The sequence below is a fragment of the Olea europaea genome, chromosome 22 (genome assembly GCF_002742605.1).
Source record: "Olea europaea var. sylvestris chromosome 22, O_europaea_v1, whole genome shotgun sequence".
Classification (NCBI taxonomy): domain Eukaryota; kingdom Viridiplantae; phylum Streptophyta; class Magnoliopsida; order Lamiales; family Oleaceae; genus Olea; species Olea europaea.
Window position 1 is genome coordinate 14,845,458 of NC_036258.1, and position 18,145 is coordinate 14,863,602.

Below are 18,145 nucleotides of genomic sequence, written 5' to 3' on the forward strand. Positions count from 1 at the left end.
TGAAGCACTCGCGTGTATTACGAGTATTGCCGTTTTTAAGAATAAAACAATTCATATAAACTATATAATTGGACGAAAATAATTGTCAAGGTTGAAGGTCTGTCCAAATATTTCAAAGAAATCTATTTTTTCGTTATTTTAATACGACTACAAAAAAAAGGACCAAGGGAACCAATTTTCATTTAGCAAAAGTCCAAATAAAAAAAAAAAAATTTCTTATAAGCAAAAAATCTCAAATATTCTTGATCATATGCGATGGAAATTTTCTAATGAAAAATCCGTTGTCGTTACTTTTACGAACCGTGACTGATAAAGAAATTATCACAAATATCAACGAAATTTGATCTCGAAGGTAGATGAGTTTTAGGTTACTCTCGGACTGATGTATTCTCAATTTGATGTTCACTTTTCACGCATAGATAGTACTATATATTTATAGGATCCGTTGGTCACGACTTTTTAGAAACCAAAAGAAAAATTTGAGATAAAAAAGTTGTTTTTAAACTCATTTGGTTAATTTTATTAAAATATTTCTTTTAATTGGAATTTTTTTTTTAAAGAAAGTTAATTCAATGTGACTTCATCTAAAAACTTTCGGAATATGAATTTTTTTTAGAAAATAGGTTCCAAGCAATAGTAATGTCTTGTATACTTTAAAATGTTACATGAAATTAATATTGTATTTGAATAATTGAATGTCATGTTTACACATTACTTATAAAATTCTAAAAAGCCAATTTTGTGGGAAAATAAATCTAATGTGCATGATATATTGACCGCATGCATGTAAATAAATTAATTTTTTAATTTTTCAGAAGCTTAAATTCTTAAGACTACATGTTTTTCAAATCTTGATCATGTCAACTATGTCAAATTGTCTCTAACTGTCCAAACACGCCTTAGATATTTCCAAATTATTTTGCTTGAATGTAGATCAGGTAGAATACACAGTGAACAGTCGATTTCTGATGCATTGAATTTCTAACAAGGATAATTTATTCAAATACGAATATGATATTCACTTAGTAGATCGTACAATACTACACACAACGTCTATTAATAAATACTAATATGTCCTAGAAAAACTATTCGTCCATCGACAATCAAAGTAACTCCAAGGCAAAAACATTCAGAATGGATAACCTGAAAGACGTCGACGGCCAGCTAATAATATCCAATCCCTAAAAATTAAAAAGCATGTTTGTCCTTGCTTCTTCAGCAAAGAAGCGGCTTATTTCGGTATATCGCACTTGATATTATTCAAAAGGTGGTTTTAAGAAAAGCCAAACATAATTTTTTTAATCTAGGTATTTTTAGTCCTTCAGTTTGTTGTTTAGAAGTTCCATAGAGACGATTGAGAAAAGTTTCCCCCGTTATCATCATTGCCGTGGTTGTCTTCATTGTTGTCATCGTCTTTGAATGCAAAATTTGGTGGAATGTACGTTTCATCTAGATCAGGAAATAAGCCAAAATCTGTGAAATTACCAACATCATCTTTATCTAACATTTCCAAGAATGACCAATCGATCGAGTCCATTGTATCGGCCCCCTCCGAGTTCGGTGATGGCGATGCATCCTCTAATTCTGTTGAAGATAAAATTTAAATAAACTAAACGAGTAATTTCATATATATCTAAAGACAAAACTCGTGTAAATAAATTTGTCCCATCTCTAATGATTTATAAAAGTACCTGTTGGTGGGTGCTGAGTACTGCTGCTACTGTTATTAGCATACTGTTGAGCAACAACTTGTATTTCCGGAGGAGCGAGTGATTGTCCGCCTGCAATGTTCGGCGGATCATCTGGGAAATTAAACTTCGCGTGGCGGCCTCGGAGGCAGAACAGGGCGGCGTCGAACGCCTTGGCTGCCTTCTCAGCCGTGTCGTAGGACCCTAACCAAATCCTTTCCCGGCTATTGGGTAGCCTTATTTCCGACACATATTTCCCCCACTTTCGCTTCCTAACACCCTTATACTTTAACTGATCATACCCAGTTTGTGAAGAAGATGATAAATCCTTGTTCTTATCCATTTTAAAGGAACAAAAACAGACAAATCTTTTGATTTATTAAGGTTCAAATTACTTGTTTTTGGCGGCTTATTCATTCGGTGTATTTATATGTTTGTGCACAGACCACAGTCCAGCTACTGCTGCTTGTATCATGAGATGGAGTCTTGCTTAGCGTGTTGAATCTTATGGGAAATATGAGCGTTGAAATAGCGTATGATTCGTAGGGGGTGTGTTTAAGGTGGGAGCGCGCCGTGGAGTGAGTGGGTGGGTGACATAATGGATGATGAAATATGAAGATTTGTTTTTTGTATAATTTTTATTTGTTAATGTTAAATGTATAAGAATTCGGTTTGCGTAAGCTTGAAATTTTATTTACATATTTTGTAGAATTTATATTTACTATATATTTATTATCTGAACTCGTAAATCGTAGCTTAGCAACATTTAAAAGCTATTTATGTATGGAGAAATCTTTTCATGTCATTTTTCATTTGGATATTTATTTATTTACTAATATTTCGAGATTACAACCAATCGTATTAATATCCATGTTTTTATTTTAATCATAGAATGAATATGTATTATTATTATTATTATTATTATTATTATTATTATTATTATTATTATTATTATTATGTCATTTCTTGGGTATGGGATTAGGGCTCATCAAATATCACCTAGAGGAAGTAGTGTCCCACGATCCATTATTTTTATTCAGGAAAAATTGGGGATGAGCTCCTTAACCTGTCAAGTAGTGTGGTTTTGGATTTCAGACCTTCAAATTTGAGATATGGACCTTCAACTTATTTATATGTGAATTTAGATCCTTACATGATGGAAATCTTCAATGTTAATGTTAAGCTTGCACATATTTTCACACAAATTTTATCACGTAGATATCCAAATTCAAAATTTCAAATAAGTTAGGGATGCAAAACATTACTTTTGAAAGTTTGGAATCTAAAATCACATCACTTGAAAGGTGAAGAAGCACACCAATATTTTTTCCTTTTATTTATCCATCAACTATGTTCTTGAAGTTCAAGCCAACAAGGGTATATGGTTTTTGGTTTTGGTGGGAGAGGGGAGTCATGGCGGTAGATGGCATAGCAATAACTGAAGAAGAATGCAATATTTTAACAATTACTTATTTGGGAAATACTCCTATAACCTTTCATTTTGGTGCAGAATCTCTTAGATGGCCCAAACTTTGTGAAATGCAATATTTTCTCAATAAAGCCTCGTGAAATGATAAATTTACCCTCATCTTTAAATAAAACGAAAAAGAAAAAATGAATTAATTATAACCATATTCTCAATTTTTTCAAAAAGTGCAAACGAGTCCCAATTTTTAATAAGAAAATTTTGATAAAAAATGATGAAACATGTTGAAAAATTGATAAAAATTATAAATATTGTGAAATATGTGGTTGAAATTGAAGTTTGATCGATTGAAAAGTTGATAAAACTCAAACAAACACTAAACGAGTGCACGTGCTCGTTAACGGTTACAATGATGAAAAATAGGCCTAAACGGTTAACTCTGTACAAATTTAATGGATTAGAAGCTACGTCATTAAGAAAAATAAATTAGACATCAAGTTGCACTAATTTCTGTAGAATGGGAACTATTGCTGCAAAATTTCCCCTTTTACTGTCTTTACCACCGCCTCAAATGATTGTTCTTTTTTTAATCATTTCTTTCACTTTCAGACTAAATGATCTTCCCTGTAGAATATGGGGTCTTGTCTTGAACGATATTGTACCACCTAGAGTCTTCTAAATTGGATATAAAGTTACATAATAGAGGATTATTAATAAGGTCGTGCTACACAAACATAGAGTCTTCTAAATTGTATGGATCACTTAGGATTTCGATTCACCATAAATTTTCTAATCATGGTTCTGACACATTTTAGTATTGCATTGGTTCGAAGGAATAATACTTTTTCCTACTTGAAAGAAATTAAAAGAGAATAGGAAAGCAGATAATGAAACAGTGAAACCATTTACATGTATGAAAGCAAACGAGACACACAGTGCAGGATTCGTGCAGTCTAGCTACTACAACAATTTTTTCCGTGTAATATCTTTTCTTTTCCACCCATAAATCTTTAACAAGGTATTTGTCCAAATATGTCTTGGTTTTCTGAAAATATTTGATGTTCCGAATATCCATATAAATTTTCATAAGCTTCTTAACTTAATCATATTTCATAATATTTCTCTTGATGCACATTCAATTTGTAGTTTTATTAGCATTTTTCCAATGCTCAGTTTGTTCAGTCAATTAGTTGCACTCCTAAGAAGAAAAACTAATCAAATGAATTTGAGATTCTATAATCGTAATCTCACTCGGGTGTTATACATGTCCCGGACAGAGAAACAATAATATATTGTTGGAAGAATTTGAGTTGGATGGGACAAAATCTAAGCGAAGGAAAAAAGTACAGCTACTCCCCTTAATGTTGATCAGTGAAAATCTTTGAGTCGGGGTATTCCAATCACATGAGCTAATTTTTTGAATGTAGATGTTGGCAATGCTTTTGTAAATAAATCGATCACATTATCACTTGAGAAAATTTGTTGGATATTGATGTTACCATTCTTTTGAAACTTGTATGTATGAAAGAATTTTGGAGAAATATGCTTCGTTCTGTTACTTTTGATATAGCCTCCTCTGAGTGGTGCGATACAAGCTGCATTGTTTTCATACAAAATTATTAGACTATCCTTTGTTGAAGTTAATCTGCATGATGCTTGAATATGATGGGTTATGTTTCTCAACCATATACATTCTCGATTTGCTTCATGGATTGTAATAATTTCAAAATAATTTGAAGATATTGTTATCAAGAATTGCTTCACAGATCTCCATAATATAGTCATTTCACTTTGTGTAAACACATAACCTGTTTTTTATTTAACTTTATGTGGGTTAGATAGATAACCTGCATCTGCATATCCCACTAACGCAGATCTCGACTTTTGAGAATAAAATAATCTCAAATCAATAGTACCCTTTAGGTAACGAAAAATATGTTTAACACAATTCCAATGCTTTTGAGTTGATATAAAGCTATATCTTACAATGAGATTTATAGAAAAAACTATGTCGAGTCGAGTGCAATTTGCAAGATAAGTTAATATTCCAATTGCACTAAGATATGATACTTCAGGACCAAGAACCTTTTCTCCATTTTCAAGTGGACGAAATGAATCATTTTTCATATCAATTGATTGAACAACCATAGGTGATGCCAATGGATATGCATTATCCATATAAAAACATTTTAAAACTTTTCTGTATACGTAGATTGTTGAACAAATAATCTATCTGCGAAATGTTCAATCTGCAATCCGAGACAATTTGGTTTTTCCCAAATCCATCATTTCAAATTTATTTTTCAAATAATCAGCAATTTTGTTGAACTATTTAGGAGTTCCAATTAAATTTAAATCATCAACATAAATTGGCACAATTACAAATCCACTATTTGTTTTCTTTATGAAAACACATGGTAAACATCGTTATTTTTATAACTTTCATTCAACAAATATTCGCTAAGGCGATTATACCATATGCATCCAGATCTTTTTAATCCATATAATGATCTTTGCAATTTAATTGAGAATATAGTTCTCGAGCATATATCGTTTGTTCCTAGTACTATAAGTCCTTCAGAGACTTTCATATATATATATATATATATATAGTGAACTATATAAATATGCAATTATTACATCCATAAGACACATATCAAGATTTTGTGACATAGTCAAACTAATTAAAAATCTAAAAGTGATGGTGTCCATTACAGGAGAATATATCTCCTTGTAATCAATTTCTGGTCTTTGTGAGAAATCTTGAACTACTAATCGGGTTTTGTAATTAGTAATTTCATTATTTTCATTTCTTTTTCGTACAAAAACCAATTTGTATCCAACAGAGATTACATTTTCAGGTGTTTGAACTTGAACAGAGATTACATTTTCAGGTTTTTGAACTACAAGTTCAAACACTTTTCGTTTTTCCAAAGAATTCAATTCTACCTGTATGACTTCTTTCCATTTTGGCCAATCATTTATATTTTTACAGTCTTTAACCTACTGTGGTTCGGGATCCTCATTTTGCATAATATCAAGAGCCACATTAAAGGTGAAAATATTGTCTATAACAATATTATTTCGTTCTCACAATTTATGAGATAACATATAATTTATTGAAATCTCATTATTTTCGGACACTTGTAGTTCTTCAGGAACCGTATTTTCAATATCTGATTCATCAATCTTTTATAATGTGACTTCTTCCAAAGTTTTTGATTGATTTTTCTCATGTACTTTTCTTTTTCGAGGTACAGAGTCTTTTGAACTAACTGGTCGACCACGCCTCTGGCTTATTTGAGATTCATTTGTTACAGCAGATTATCCTAAAGAGACATCAATTTTTGCTGAAATATTTTCTATTGTAACATATGACTTTGTCACTTTTCTTGCGTCAACAAATACATCAGGTAATTGATTTGCAACTCTTTGTAAATGAATTATTTTTTCAACATTTTGCTCACATTGATTGTTGCGGGAATCAAAGTGAAATAGAGTTGTTTCATTCCAAATAATTTTATCTTGTTTTTCAGAATGTAGTTTTTCTCCTCCTAAAGTTGGGAAAGTCATTTCATCAAAATGAAAATTGCAAAACGTGCAGTAAATAAATCACCCGTTAATTGCTCAAGATACCTAATAATTGATGGTGAATCAAAACCCACATAAATCCCAAGTTTTCGTTGGGGACCCATTTTAGTAAATTGTGAGGGTAAAATAGGGACTTGGAAAGCACAACCAAAAATCCGTAGGTAAAAAATATTAGGTTCATAACCAAACGCTAGTTGTAAAGGTGAATATTGATAATAGGCAGTTGGTTTAATACGAACCAATGATGCAGCATGTAATATGGCATGACCCCAAACCGAAGTTGAGAGTTTTATTTTCATAAGTAATGGTCTAGGAATAAGTTGTAGATGTTTAATAAACGATTCTGTCAAACCATTTTGTGTATGGATAACGCAACTGAATGTTCAATTAAAATCCTAATTGACATACAATAATCATCAAATACTTGTGATTTAAATTCACTAGCATTGTCAAGGTGTATAGTTTTCATTGAGTAATCTAAAAATTGAGCTCGTAATTTTATAATTTGAGCAAGTAGTCTAGTAAATGCTACATTCAAGTGGAAAGTAGGTAAACATGTTACCATCTAGTAGAAGAATCAATCAATAACGAAAAAATCCACATGGTAGGTGTATTGGCCCACATAGATCTCTATGAATTTTTTTAAGATAGTTGAAGATTCAATATTGACATTTGTAGTTGAAGGTCTAATGACTAACTTGCTTCTCGAAAAAACTACACATGGATAATCATTAGGTAAAAGAATCTTCTGGTTCTTTAAAGGATGTCCATGTGAATTGTTTATTATTCGACCAATCATTATAGCTCCTGGATGTTTAAATCGATCATGTCAAAGAATAAAGCTTTTTGGATCAACAAACTTCTGGTTCGTCATATTAGTCGATTCAACCATTTTTATAAATGTACAATACATGTCAGATGGGGTGCATAAAAATTTTCTTGTATCTGCTTCTGACCAGATATAAAAGAAGTTACGCAAAGATATTTGATATTATTTTGTTGTGTCGTCTCAATTTGATATCCATTGCAACATATATCTTTAAAACTAAACAAATTTCTTCTGGATTTGCTTTAATAAAGTGCATCGTCAATATATAATCTTGTATTATTTGGAAAAATAATACAAACTCTTCTAGAGCCTTCAAGGATATTCAATGCACCTCATATTGTATTGACATTATTCTATTTTAATGTTAAGTCCAAAAAATATTTTTTGTTTTTAAGAATAGTATGTGTAGTTGCACTATCAATCAAAGAGATATCTTGACAATCCATCATGAATATATCAATATAACAAAATAGATATATTTAAAAAAAACTTGGATTAAAAATTTAAATGATAAACATAATTAATTCTATGAAATTAACGATACATAATAAAATTCAAAATTTTTGCGAAAAGTAAAAATATATTTCAAACTAAATTTCTAAAATAAAAGGTAAATACTAGAAACATAGAAAACTAATATATATCTTCCATCACACCATCCCCAATCAAATGGTCAATATTCCCATTTGAATCAACAAAGAAATCGAAGAAATCCAAACGAGTCACATCAATTGGACCATTATAATCAGTAAAATTTGTCTCCACTTTCCACTTTCCCCTTTTCCTTGATTGATTTTTGATAGAGATCCACAAAGTGTTTTGCCGTACGATAAGTACTTGTCCAATGTCATTCATTTCACATCTAAAGCAACTTTCTTTGTGTACCTTTTTCAATGTGCTACTTTCTTTTACTTTATACCTTTTGAAATTGTTGCATTGTTGTCGAAAATTTTGTTGATTATTTTATCCATGGTTTATTTCGCATGCACGTCCACGGCCTTGCATTTGCTTCAGGCAAAACAATACCATTTGTTTCAGGCAATGATACAGAACCAGTTGGACGTAACCCATCATTTTCATCAGCAGTTCATTATTCTATTCAGCAACAAGCAGACAAGATATAAGTTTCGAGTACTTTTTGAAATCACGCTCGCGATATTGCTACTGCAGAAGTACATTCGAGGCGTAAAAGATGGAAAAACAGTTTTCTCCAACATATCTTCATCAGTGATTTTTTTTCCTCACAAGATTAATTTTGAACAAATTCTGAACAGTTCAAAATTGCTTTCACTAACAGTTTTGAAATCTTGCAAATGAAGGTGCGTACACTCATAGCGAGATTTAGAGAGAATGATAGTTCTCTGATGATCAAATCTCTCAGTTAATTTTTTTCAAAGAGCCCATGGTTCTTTCTCAGTGAGATATTCAATTTTCAGTCCATCGTGTAGGGATTTTATGTTTCCTTATTTTATTGTCTCTCCCAAACCTTTTGAGATAAGATAGATATTATTGTCATGTACCTATGATAGATAATTTTTTGCTAGATATGTCAAGTGCAGTAAGCTCAAGTTTTGTGATATTTGGCATTTGATTAACTACACAGTAAAGTAAAAAGAAAATATAATTAGTTTCGAAAAATATGATTAGACATCACTTAATAGTTAATCAGGTAACATGATATAAGTTACATGTTTTATTTCAGGGATAAACATTAAAATAATATATTCTTCGAAACTTGTGTTATTTCGAGAGTACATTATATTTTACTATTACTTTTTCAAGAGTAAAAGGTCAATATTTTCCTAGAATATTGAAAAATATAATTTATGTTCTTTAGGAACAAGTAATATTCTTCAAAAATATTAGTTATAATGTTGTGCTACTTCAGGAGCAACAACAAATCATTTATAATAAACATATTCACAATTAATATTCTTTTAAATTATTAATTATCATAAAATTGTGTTACTTCAAGAGCAATAAAATGATTTAAAATTTATAATAGAACATCTAAAGTTATTTAATCAGGTTAAAAATATTAGTTACCATACGAATATGAATACAAATTACCAAACATACATTAGAAAAAAAATCTTCACATATAGAAGTTAACAGAATTAACAAAATATTTTACTAACATGTAAAAGATACCAAAACATATGAAGGATTTTTGCTTCAATCTACAAACTAATACCACAACGTTAAAGTCACAAGATTAAATAGTATTATGTAAAGGTCAATGCAATGATAGCAGACAAGAATTTATCAGAAATGCTAGTCATACAGGGACTTTAGACAGGATTTTAAACAAGGATTCATCTCAACCCTTGATCTGAATTTAATCAAGGATTGAGGTGAATCCCTGTTCATAACCCTATCCATTGCCCTATTTCAGAAGCCTCTCTCAAAATTTATTATAGTAGAATTTATAGGCACAAATATCAATCGTGATGATTATTGAATTAATAATCAAATACAATACGTGTACATAAAGGAGTGAAAATAAAGGCACGTATCGAGATTCGTGAATTCACGAGGTGCATGCATGAATAGTAAATATATATGATTTTTGTTGAGTTAGTTAGTTTTACTAACTTTGCACCGGACATAAAGGCTAAACAGCGACATTGATACTAGAATAATTAGACATGATTTTTACCCAATTACAAAATCAATTACAAACATGAGGTGGATGCGTGAAAAAAAAATCACATGCTATCAAATTAATTTTGATACACGTGATAAGAAAAAAAATTATGCTTAACAAAATTACTACCGTCACTAGACTTTGAAAAATCAAACTATCGTGCTGATAATGTATTATGAAAAGTGAAGAAAAGAGAAGATAATAGAGAAAAGTCAATAGACTTTGGTGTATTTTATTAAGAACCAAAGCTCTATATTCATAGGACAGAATCAGAAATATAATAATAATTATTTTTAGGGCTGCAAGGGTATAATTATCATTCACCTCAAACCCTAATAAACTTTCCTTTTACAATAAGATTCTAATATGACATATAGACAATTCGACAAGACATTATTAACTCTATAATTGTCAGCGTTGGAAAGGATTCAACCAACTTAAAAATTGACCACGTTGCAAATAACACCGTCAAAATTCGTAAAATTCAAACATCTCCTTCATCTGGACATGGAAAGTTAATTTTTCCCCCTCCATTTTGATTAGTTCCAACAATTCTATTTGAAAGTTGAAACTAATTTTATTCAAATTAATTGTGGAAAACCTTTTTTTTTTTTTTCCATCCACTTTTGATAACTTTCCATCTTTACCAACACACATCACTAAGAATTCAACATAGCCCTATGAATTTTCCCTTCACTTTTTCTTTTTTGAAAATTAAATCATACTCATCAATCAAGAATCAAGATCACCGCATCTAGTTGGTCGAAATGAAAAGTAAGGAGCACAATCCAATTAGTACAACAATTGGACCAACAATGGGAAAAGAGGCTAGTTCATGGACCACTTCATTTTCCTCGGAGGTACAAACTGGCAAGTCCCCCCAATTAACCTTTTACGAAATAAACTAACAATGTGACACACAACAAACTCATTATGAGAAAAACAAAAATTGACATCAAGGCCTGGACCAGACGCAAGGAATTGGTTTTTGCCACCATGTGTGGTATTCCAAGTTCTCGAGCCAGTAACAGTTCTTTTCCCTATTCCATTGCCATTGACATTGACATTGTCTCAACGATGGCTGCAACTTATGATGCACAAAAACATAAACAGCAACAAAGAGTGAAACGGGACACGACATGGGAAAATGCTATTTCTGAAAAAAGTAGGACACGAAACATTGGGAAACGTTATATTAAAATTATTAATTTAATGTCATAAAATCAATATTCAATCTCAAAAAACTCTATAATATAAATTAAATAAAAAAAAATCTACAATCTATCCAATTTAACGAAGATCTTGACATAAAATCATTGTCATCTCAAAATTCAAAACAATTATTTATAATAAATCAATACTCAAACTAAAAAATTCTTAAGTTTTCAAATCAAATTGCTTCTATCCCTATCATCATCATCAATATCTATAACACTATCACCAGAATCATTGAATAATATGATTTCCATCTCTGGTTCATTTAATAAAGAAAAAAAAGAGGAGATTTAGCACCCCCCCCTTTGCGCCACATTATTGTAAAAATGAAAATGAAAAATATAATCGTTATGGGCTCCATACAAGAGATAAAAAGTTAAATACGGTGATTTGATATGATGGATAACGATCATATTTTTCATTTTAATGAGGAAATAATGAGGCTCAAACAGGGCCTTAAACTTTTACTTTCTATTCCAGCAAAGAGCATCTTTCTTTTCTTTGAATCCAAACTTTCTTGAACTCCTTCTGTAAACATTTTAGCTTGTATATTACTTTCCTCCTCTAATCTTATCATATCCTTTATATCGCTAGCTTTCACATTTTTGCAAGCCCCACTGCATTTATTTATTATTTTCATCATTTGTGCTCTAACCCTAATATAATTTCCTTTCATCATTTTATCTAAAATTACACTTCCAATAAACATTACTATCTCCTTCTCCTGTTTTATCACATTTTTTAACATACCTCCACAATGGATTCTTAAAATCATCTTCTTTTATTGTCAATTCCAGTGGAATTTGAACCAGCCATAATCAATAACAGTCCAATATACAAATAAAACTTATAGTAATTAATATGGTGTTAAAATAAAGTACAACAAATTTGGCCTAAAATTTAGTTTAACCAATAGTGTTACACCAAACGCCAAATTTGGAGAAATTCTATATTCCCCATTTAGCCCTCTATTCCCTTTTAAAACAAAATTTTGTTCCATATATCAATTTTTTTTAATCTTTTAGAATTAAAATAAATGAATTTATTTATAATTGTTTTAATGGGATGAGTTATTTTTATAAATCTGATAATTAGAAGTTAAGAATAAATTAGTACTATAATAATTATTGATATAATAAATTAAAATTGTTCATTAAATACAATTTTTAATTCAACGATTTTCGTAATAATATAATTTTTAACTAAATAATTTAAAATAACTTTTGGTGCAAGACCATCTCCAATAGTTGCACATATTTGGTGTAAAAATTGGTATAACAATTGGAGATTTTACACCAAATTTGGTGTAAAATTACACCAAATATGATGTAAACCATTGGATATAGTCTAAGAGCAGCGGAGCCAGGATTTTTTCTCTGAAATTACAAAAATTAAGTTGCAATTATCTTTTTGCGAAATATGAATCTTGAAAAGTATATCAATTATCACTATTTTCTAGTCATATAATCCAACAAAATGCAGATAAGTTATACTTTGACATAGAAATTAGCCTTGAATTTTTGTAATAAAAATGTGGGTTAAGTGATTATTTTTCTTTAACATCGGTTTACTAATTTTATTGTGCTTGCAAGTGTACAAGTTAGAGGCCTCATAAATGATAATGAAAATTCTTAATATATCATTTTTCTTTAACTTCACTTCTTTTTTTCTTATTCTGAAAAAAAATTAGCTCTCCAACTATCATTGTGATTATCATATGCAGAAATTGGTACCAAAAGTATGCATGGGACCTCTAGTGTAATTTTTGTTTAAAAACAATAAAAATAAAAATAAAAATAAAAATAAAAATTTCAATTTTTTTCTCTCTGTGACTCTCCACTGGTCACCAATGATTTCGCCAAAACTTTCCCTCTTGAGGGAAATTGATTTGTTTTCCTTCTACTTTTGAAATATGGTTGATTAAATATAAAATTTTCCATATAAAATAAAATACATATGTTTTCTAAAAATTTATAAAATATACTCTCTATTTAAGATGTATTTTCACTTTATATACTGTATTTTTTTTTAATTTACATTCTACATGCTATTTTTGGTAAGATGGTAATTAAAAAAAAAAAAGCTTTTGCTAAATATTAATAATTGAATATAACAGTCACATGTTTTGTATTACATTACATAATATTTTACATACCAATATATTAAATTAATTTTTTTTTGTGCTTCAAAAATTTAATTACTAATTCATTTTCATCTAAAGCGTCATTTTTTCTTGGGTAATTGGCGAAATACCTCCTAAATTTTAGTGGTTTTGAGCAATACCCCTGACCTTTCATTTTGATGCAAAACCTTTCCAAATCGACCAAACTTTGCCATCAATTTTTGTTAAAAAAATTCTGTTAAGTTGTCTAGTGAAGGCAATACCAGTAAAATGCTCAAGGGCTTTTCGTCTAATCAAGCAATTTTTCACTTAGGCGTCAAATTATATATGGAAATGGAAATAGAATATATGACACATGCCAGATATATATATAGATATATATATTTTATTTGGAACTACAAGAGGAAAATTAGTTTTGGATTTGAAAGCTAGATTTCTGGTTTATTTGAAAGCTTTTGCGTAAATCAACCCTAACCTTTTTAAACTTTGCAAATTTCAATCGTAGACTATAGAATTTACACAAAATGTCCTTTAGCAATAGCAAAATGAACGCCAGCAATCCACAACAGGAACAAAACAGTTATAACTTAAGTTTCAAATTTCCAAAACTTAAAATTGATTTTAATTTTCTGTTTTCGTTCATTTTAATATTCAGATTTAATAGAAAATTAAAAGTCATAATTATATATTTTAACTTACACTTTAGCTGAATTTATGCTTCTTAGTGTGGGGATTTAAGACGTACACTATAAAAAGGGAGGAGATTTTATAATTTGAACACAGCATTAAAAACCACAATTTGAGATATAATTAGAAAACAAAATACATTCATACTATATTTATATAGTTTTGGCAACTCGACGAGAGGCTCGTTCTTCATCACCCTGTGGTTGTGTCCATAGAAGGAGAATTGGCTGTGAGACACATAAGCTTTATCTTGGAGTCATGTAGTGACGAAAGTATTCATACAAAAGGGAGACAGCATGACTTTAGGACAATGTCATTGAAGTGACTTCCTCATGCTTGCTTTTCTAACCCTCTTCTTATGTTTATATTAGTGTTGAATTATATTTATGTCATTTAATTAATTATGCTAACTGATAAATATCTACACACAAATCACCTATTTTCCCAACAATCTAAAGTCTTGTTGGAGTGATTTGTTCATCTAATATAGTATATGATCTTCAAAGTGCAAGAAATATATTTTATATATTAGTGCCAATTACAGCAATTACAATATGCATCCTTAGCATCGAGACAAGTCGTTTTATCCTCACGTATTATTTTCAATACCCTATCTATGGCTAATTCTTCACAGTTCATCGGCTTTCCAATTTTACCCTCTACATCTCACGCCCAAACACACCACACTCCCACAGAGCAAATCCATTCCCTCACCGGCCGCAAGATTCGTTCCCCTTTCACCGGCAGTAACGGTGACAAAGTGATCGACTGGTATCAACAGGTTCAAAGCACCATGGATCCATATTGCACCTCGGTTAGCGTCGGACATTTTTTTTTTTTTTTTTTTTGGCGTTTTGTGGCCATGAATCTGATTAATGAGAAAACGTTGTTGCTGCTGCAAAATTCCTCTTTCTCTCTCTCTATATACGTGTATCCATATATATTATATGTATACACTGGCATTTTCTTGGGCAAAATTTTGAACATCTAATTAAGGAAGATTAGTGGGAAAATACTTCAATTCATTCTTTCCAGTCCCAAAAAATCCACAAACAGAAAGAAGTCGGCCAGATTGAGATCAAGAGAGGAATAAACTCATGTAGATTATTTTGAATTTCAATACATACACACATATATAAGTGTGTGAATATATATTTCTGATCTAGCTGCTCTTCTTCGCTATTTCCGTTCCGATTGTCACTTCCATTTCTTTTTGTTACTCGTCCTGAGTTTTTTTTTTTTTTTTTGCTAAATTTATTTATTTTTAGAAAATAAATATAATTTTGAATGGAAAAAGGGAAATTTGGGTGGAATAAGCTAGGGATCCTTGTACGGTAGTCTAGAAGGGTTTGGATTTCGATCTGATTCCTTGAGCGGAGAGAATTTATGTCATTTTGATCGCCAGATAAAAGAGAATTTATGTTTTGTTTATTTATATGTACTAATTTTAGTTAAGACTTGTATGCGTACATGTAAGAAAACTTCCCAACTCATTTCTATTTCATTTTCCTTTTTAGTCGTAGATGGGCTTTCACACTGCCTCCACTTCCAACCCCTCACCAAGCTCGCCCCAAGCACCTAGGAGGAGGACTGCCCAGTGGACACCCCAAGATAACCGAGTCTTCATTGTTGCCTGTAAGACCGTCATAGCCAATGAGCACCGTAATGGGAAGTGCTTCACGAAACATGGCCGGCACACACTTATCCAATTGTTCAACACCAACTCCGGGCACGATTAGAGTAGGCAGCAATTGAAGAATTACTAGAATTATCTTTGACTCAAGCATAAACGTCTCCAGGAGTTGCTAGACTGCACCAGCATTGCATACAACTCTGCACGAGGATGCCTAGTCACCTCCGAGAGTGGTGGACGCGAAATATTAAGGTACGAGGCTGCTGAAAATTATTTCCACTCGCATTTCGATGACACGAAATTGTGTGTACTGTTAAATTTTCACATATCATTATCTCGGTAATGTTGTAGTCTTAATCCGCACTTTGCCTAAGATTGCATAGCATCACATTTCCGTTTTAGAATATAATCCATAACACAGAATAGTTACGCCCCCCTCCCTTTTTTTAAATAACAGCAGTAGTTCTTCTCAATGAAAGACCTTGTAGAAGAAAAAAGTCTTTCACTAATGCTTCAACTGTGAACTCTTGCTATATGCTATCAAATATCCTCTTCTTGGAGGAAGAAGTGATATTTAGCATCAACATGCATATTAAGCATATAAGTTGGGTATATTTGAAATGAGCGTATGTTGTTTTACTTCTGTTGATTTATGTATCTGATACGGGTGTCTAACTACATCATTGTTGAGCATAATCCTATTTTTCCCTCTACTCAATAGATCTATGACATTGCTATTTTCTAAATTTGGATGTCAAATAACACTATAGTATTCTTTTTATTTGTGCTAGGAAACTTATAAACCAAACATGTAGCATTCTGATATTGATCTTTGGGCTATAGGATTTGGTACACTATTAGCAGATGAATGCATAACCTTTTGAGAGTGAAAACATGCCATGGTGTACGCTATAAAATATAATTCCTCTCTTTCCATATTTTAATTCCATACTTAGTCTGGCTTCTAACTTGTTATGCGTTTCTTTTTTCTTCTGTTCCGAATAGGAGAACAATGAGTACAGGGAGTTCAAAGACAAAGACTATAGAGAGATATACGCTTATCAGGTTCTATTCGGCAATGCATTTGACAATGAAAAGTATGCGATGACGTCGACGAAGCTGTGCAGGACCAACTTCACCGTGTTTGAAGATAGTGCAAATGACAATCCACGGAACGCAACGTCGATATATGAGGAGAACAGTGGCTCTAGTGATGAGAAAGACAAATTAGACAAATCTGCATCAAGCATGGACACCCAGCCATAGGAGTGGAGAGAAACATAGACCCGCCTAAAGTAAAAATAAGGAGAAGAGAACTAAAATATCAGCAAGGGATTTGTCGTACTCAGTTGATCGAGCCATGACTGCAAGTGAGAAAATAGCAACAACACTTGACAACTTAGTCAGATCCAATGTGTCGGACATGAAGACATTCATGAAGGAGTTGTTCGCGACAGGCAGACTGCATAAAAAATTGACCCCTACTTTAAGACGTGCATGTTTCTATCTTTAAAGAGAAATAGGGAGGCTCTGGAGATGATGCGAATGAAAAGATGGATTGGTTGGAGTGGAATTGGCAAGAGCACAGGAAAGCGCGACCGTAGTGAAGACTGTGTATGGGGTAGAATAAATTTTCCCCACAGCGGAGGATCTCCACAAAAATTATTGTTGGGCTTTTTTCTTTTTCCGTTTCTCGGTATGTGGTTTGTTAACCTTACAATTTCGAGTTGTGTACTTTTTAAGATTTTATGTATCCATATATGTACCACCTACTGTGATTTCATGTCTATGTATACCCACTTGTTCCTTGGACTTATTCAACATTTGCCATGAATAATTGTGAATATCTGACACCCCCATCTACGGAATTGTCATCAATAGATGGGAGAATCTCTTCAAAATTTTCAAATTGCAGTTTGAACAATTTCTGCAGTCGTATTATTGCAATGTTAAGTAATTCTTTAAAACGGGAACTTGATGCAGTCTATTGCAGCAACGAATGACTCTGCTCATTTGAGAAAGAGAGAGAGAGCGCTTTTTTTTTTATTTTTTATTTTTTATCTCTTCTTAGTCTCCAAGTAGGTAGAGAATTTCCCAACAGAGTGAGGGACGTTGACAATGGCGCATTTGGATTTCAATTGTATGCTTTTGCCATCTTTTGATACTGAAGATGAGATTGGGGAAGAGGAGTTCATGCAACTACTAGAAGATGACACTATTCAGTGGTTTCAGTTCTGTCGGATGTTGGAAATTGATGGGCAAACTACTATCGTCAGCGGAGACGCCAGATTACTTGATTTTCATTCG

The 18,145-nt window shown here is 31.6% G+C and overlaps 1 protein-coding gene and 1 long non-coding RNA gene across 2 annotated transcripts; one reads left to right on the top strand and one right to left on the bottom strand.

Annotated features, from left to right (window-relative positions):
• Positions 1-956: 956 nt before the first annotated feature.
• Positions 957-2,097, bottom strand: LOC111371249 (ethylene-responsive transcription factor ERF017-like). The gene is made up of 2 exons (XM_022993137.1): positions 1,692-2,097; positions 957-1,584 (listed from the first exon to the last, which is right to left on the bottom strand). Exons 1-2 carry the CDS (start codon positions 2,029-2,031, stop codon positions 1,334-1,336), a joined length of 591 nt encoding a protein of 196 aa, XP_022848905.1. The 5' UTR covers positions 2,032-2,097; the 3' UTR covers positions 957-1,333.
• Positions 2,098-14,764: 12,667 nt separating this feature from the next.
• Positions 14,765-17,654, top strand: LOC111371805. The gene is made up of 3 exons (XR_002698657.1): positions 14,765-15,019; positions 15,723-16,090; positions 16,844-17,654. It is a non-coding gene; the product is annotated as an uncharacterized LOC111371805 (long non-coding RNA).
• The last annotated feature ends 491 nt before the right edge of the window (positions 17,655-18,145 follow it).

Bases quoted from the DNA above. Each gene is read 5' to 3' on its own strand.
- LOC111371249 (XM_022993137.1), bottom strand. From the start codon at position 2,031: ATGGATAAGAACAAGGATTTATCATCTTCTTCACAAACTGGGTATGAT. The intron at 1,585-1,691 runs GTACTTTTATAA...TATCTTCAACAG, and splicing joins TACTCAGCACCCACCAACAG to AATTAGAGGATGCATCGCCA.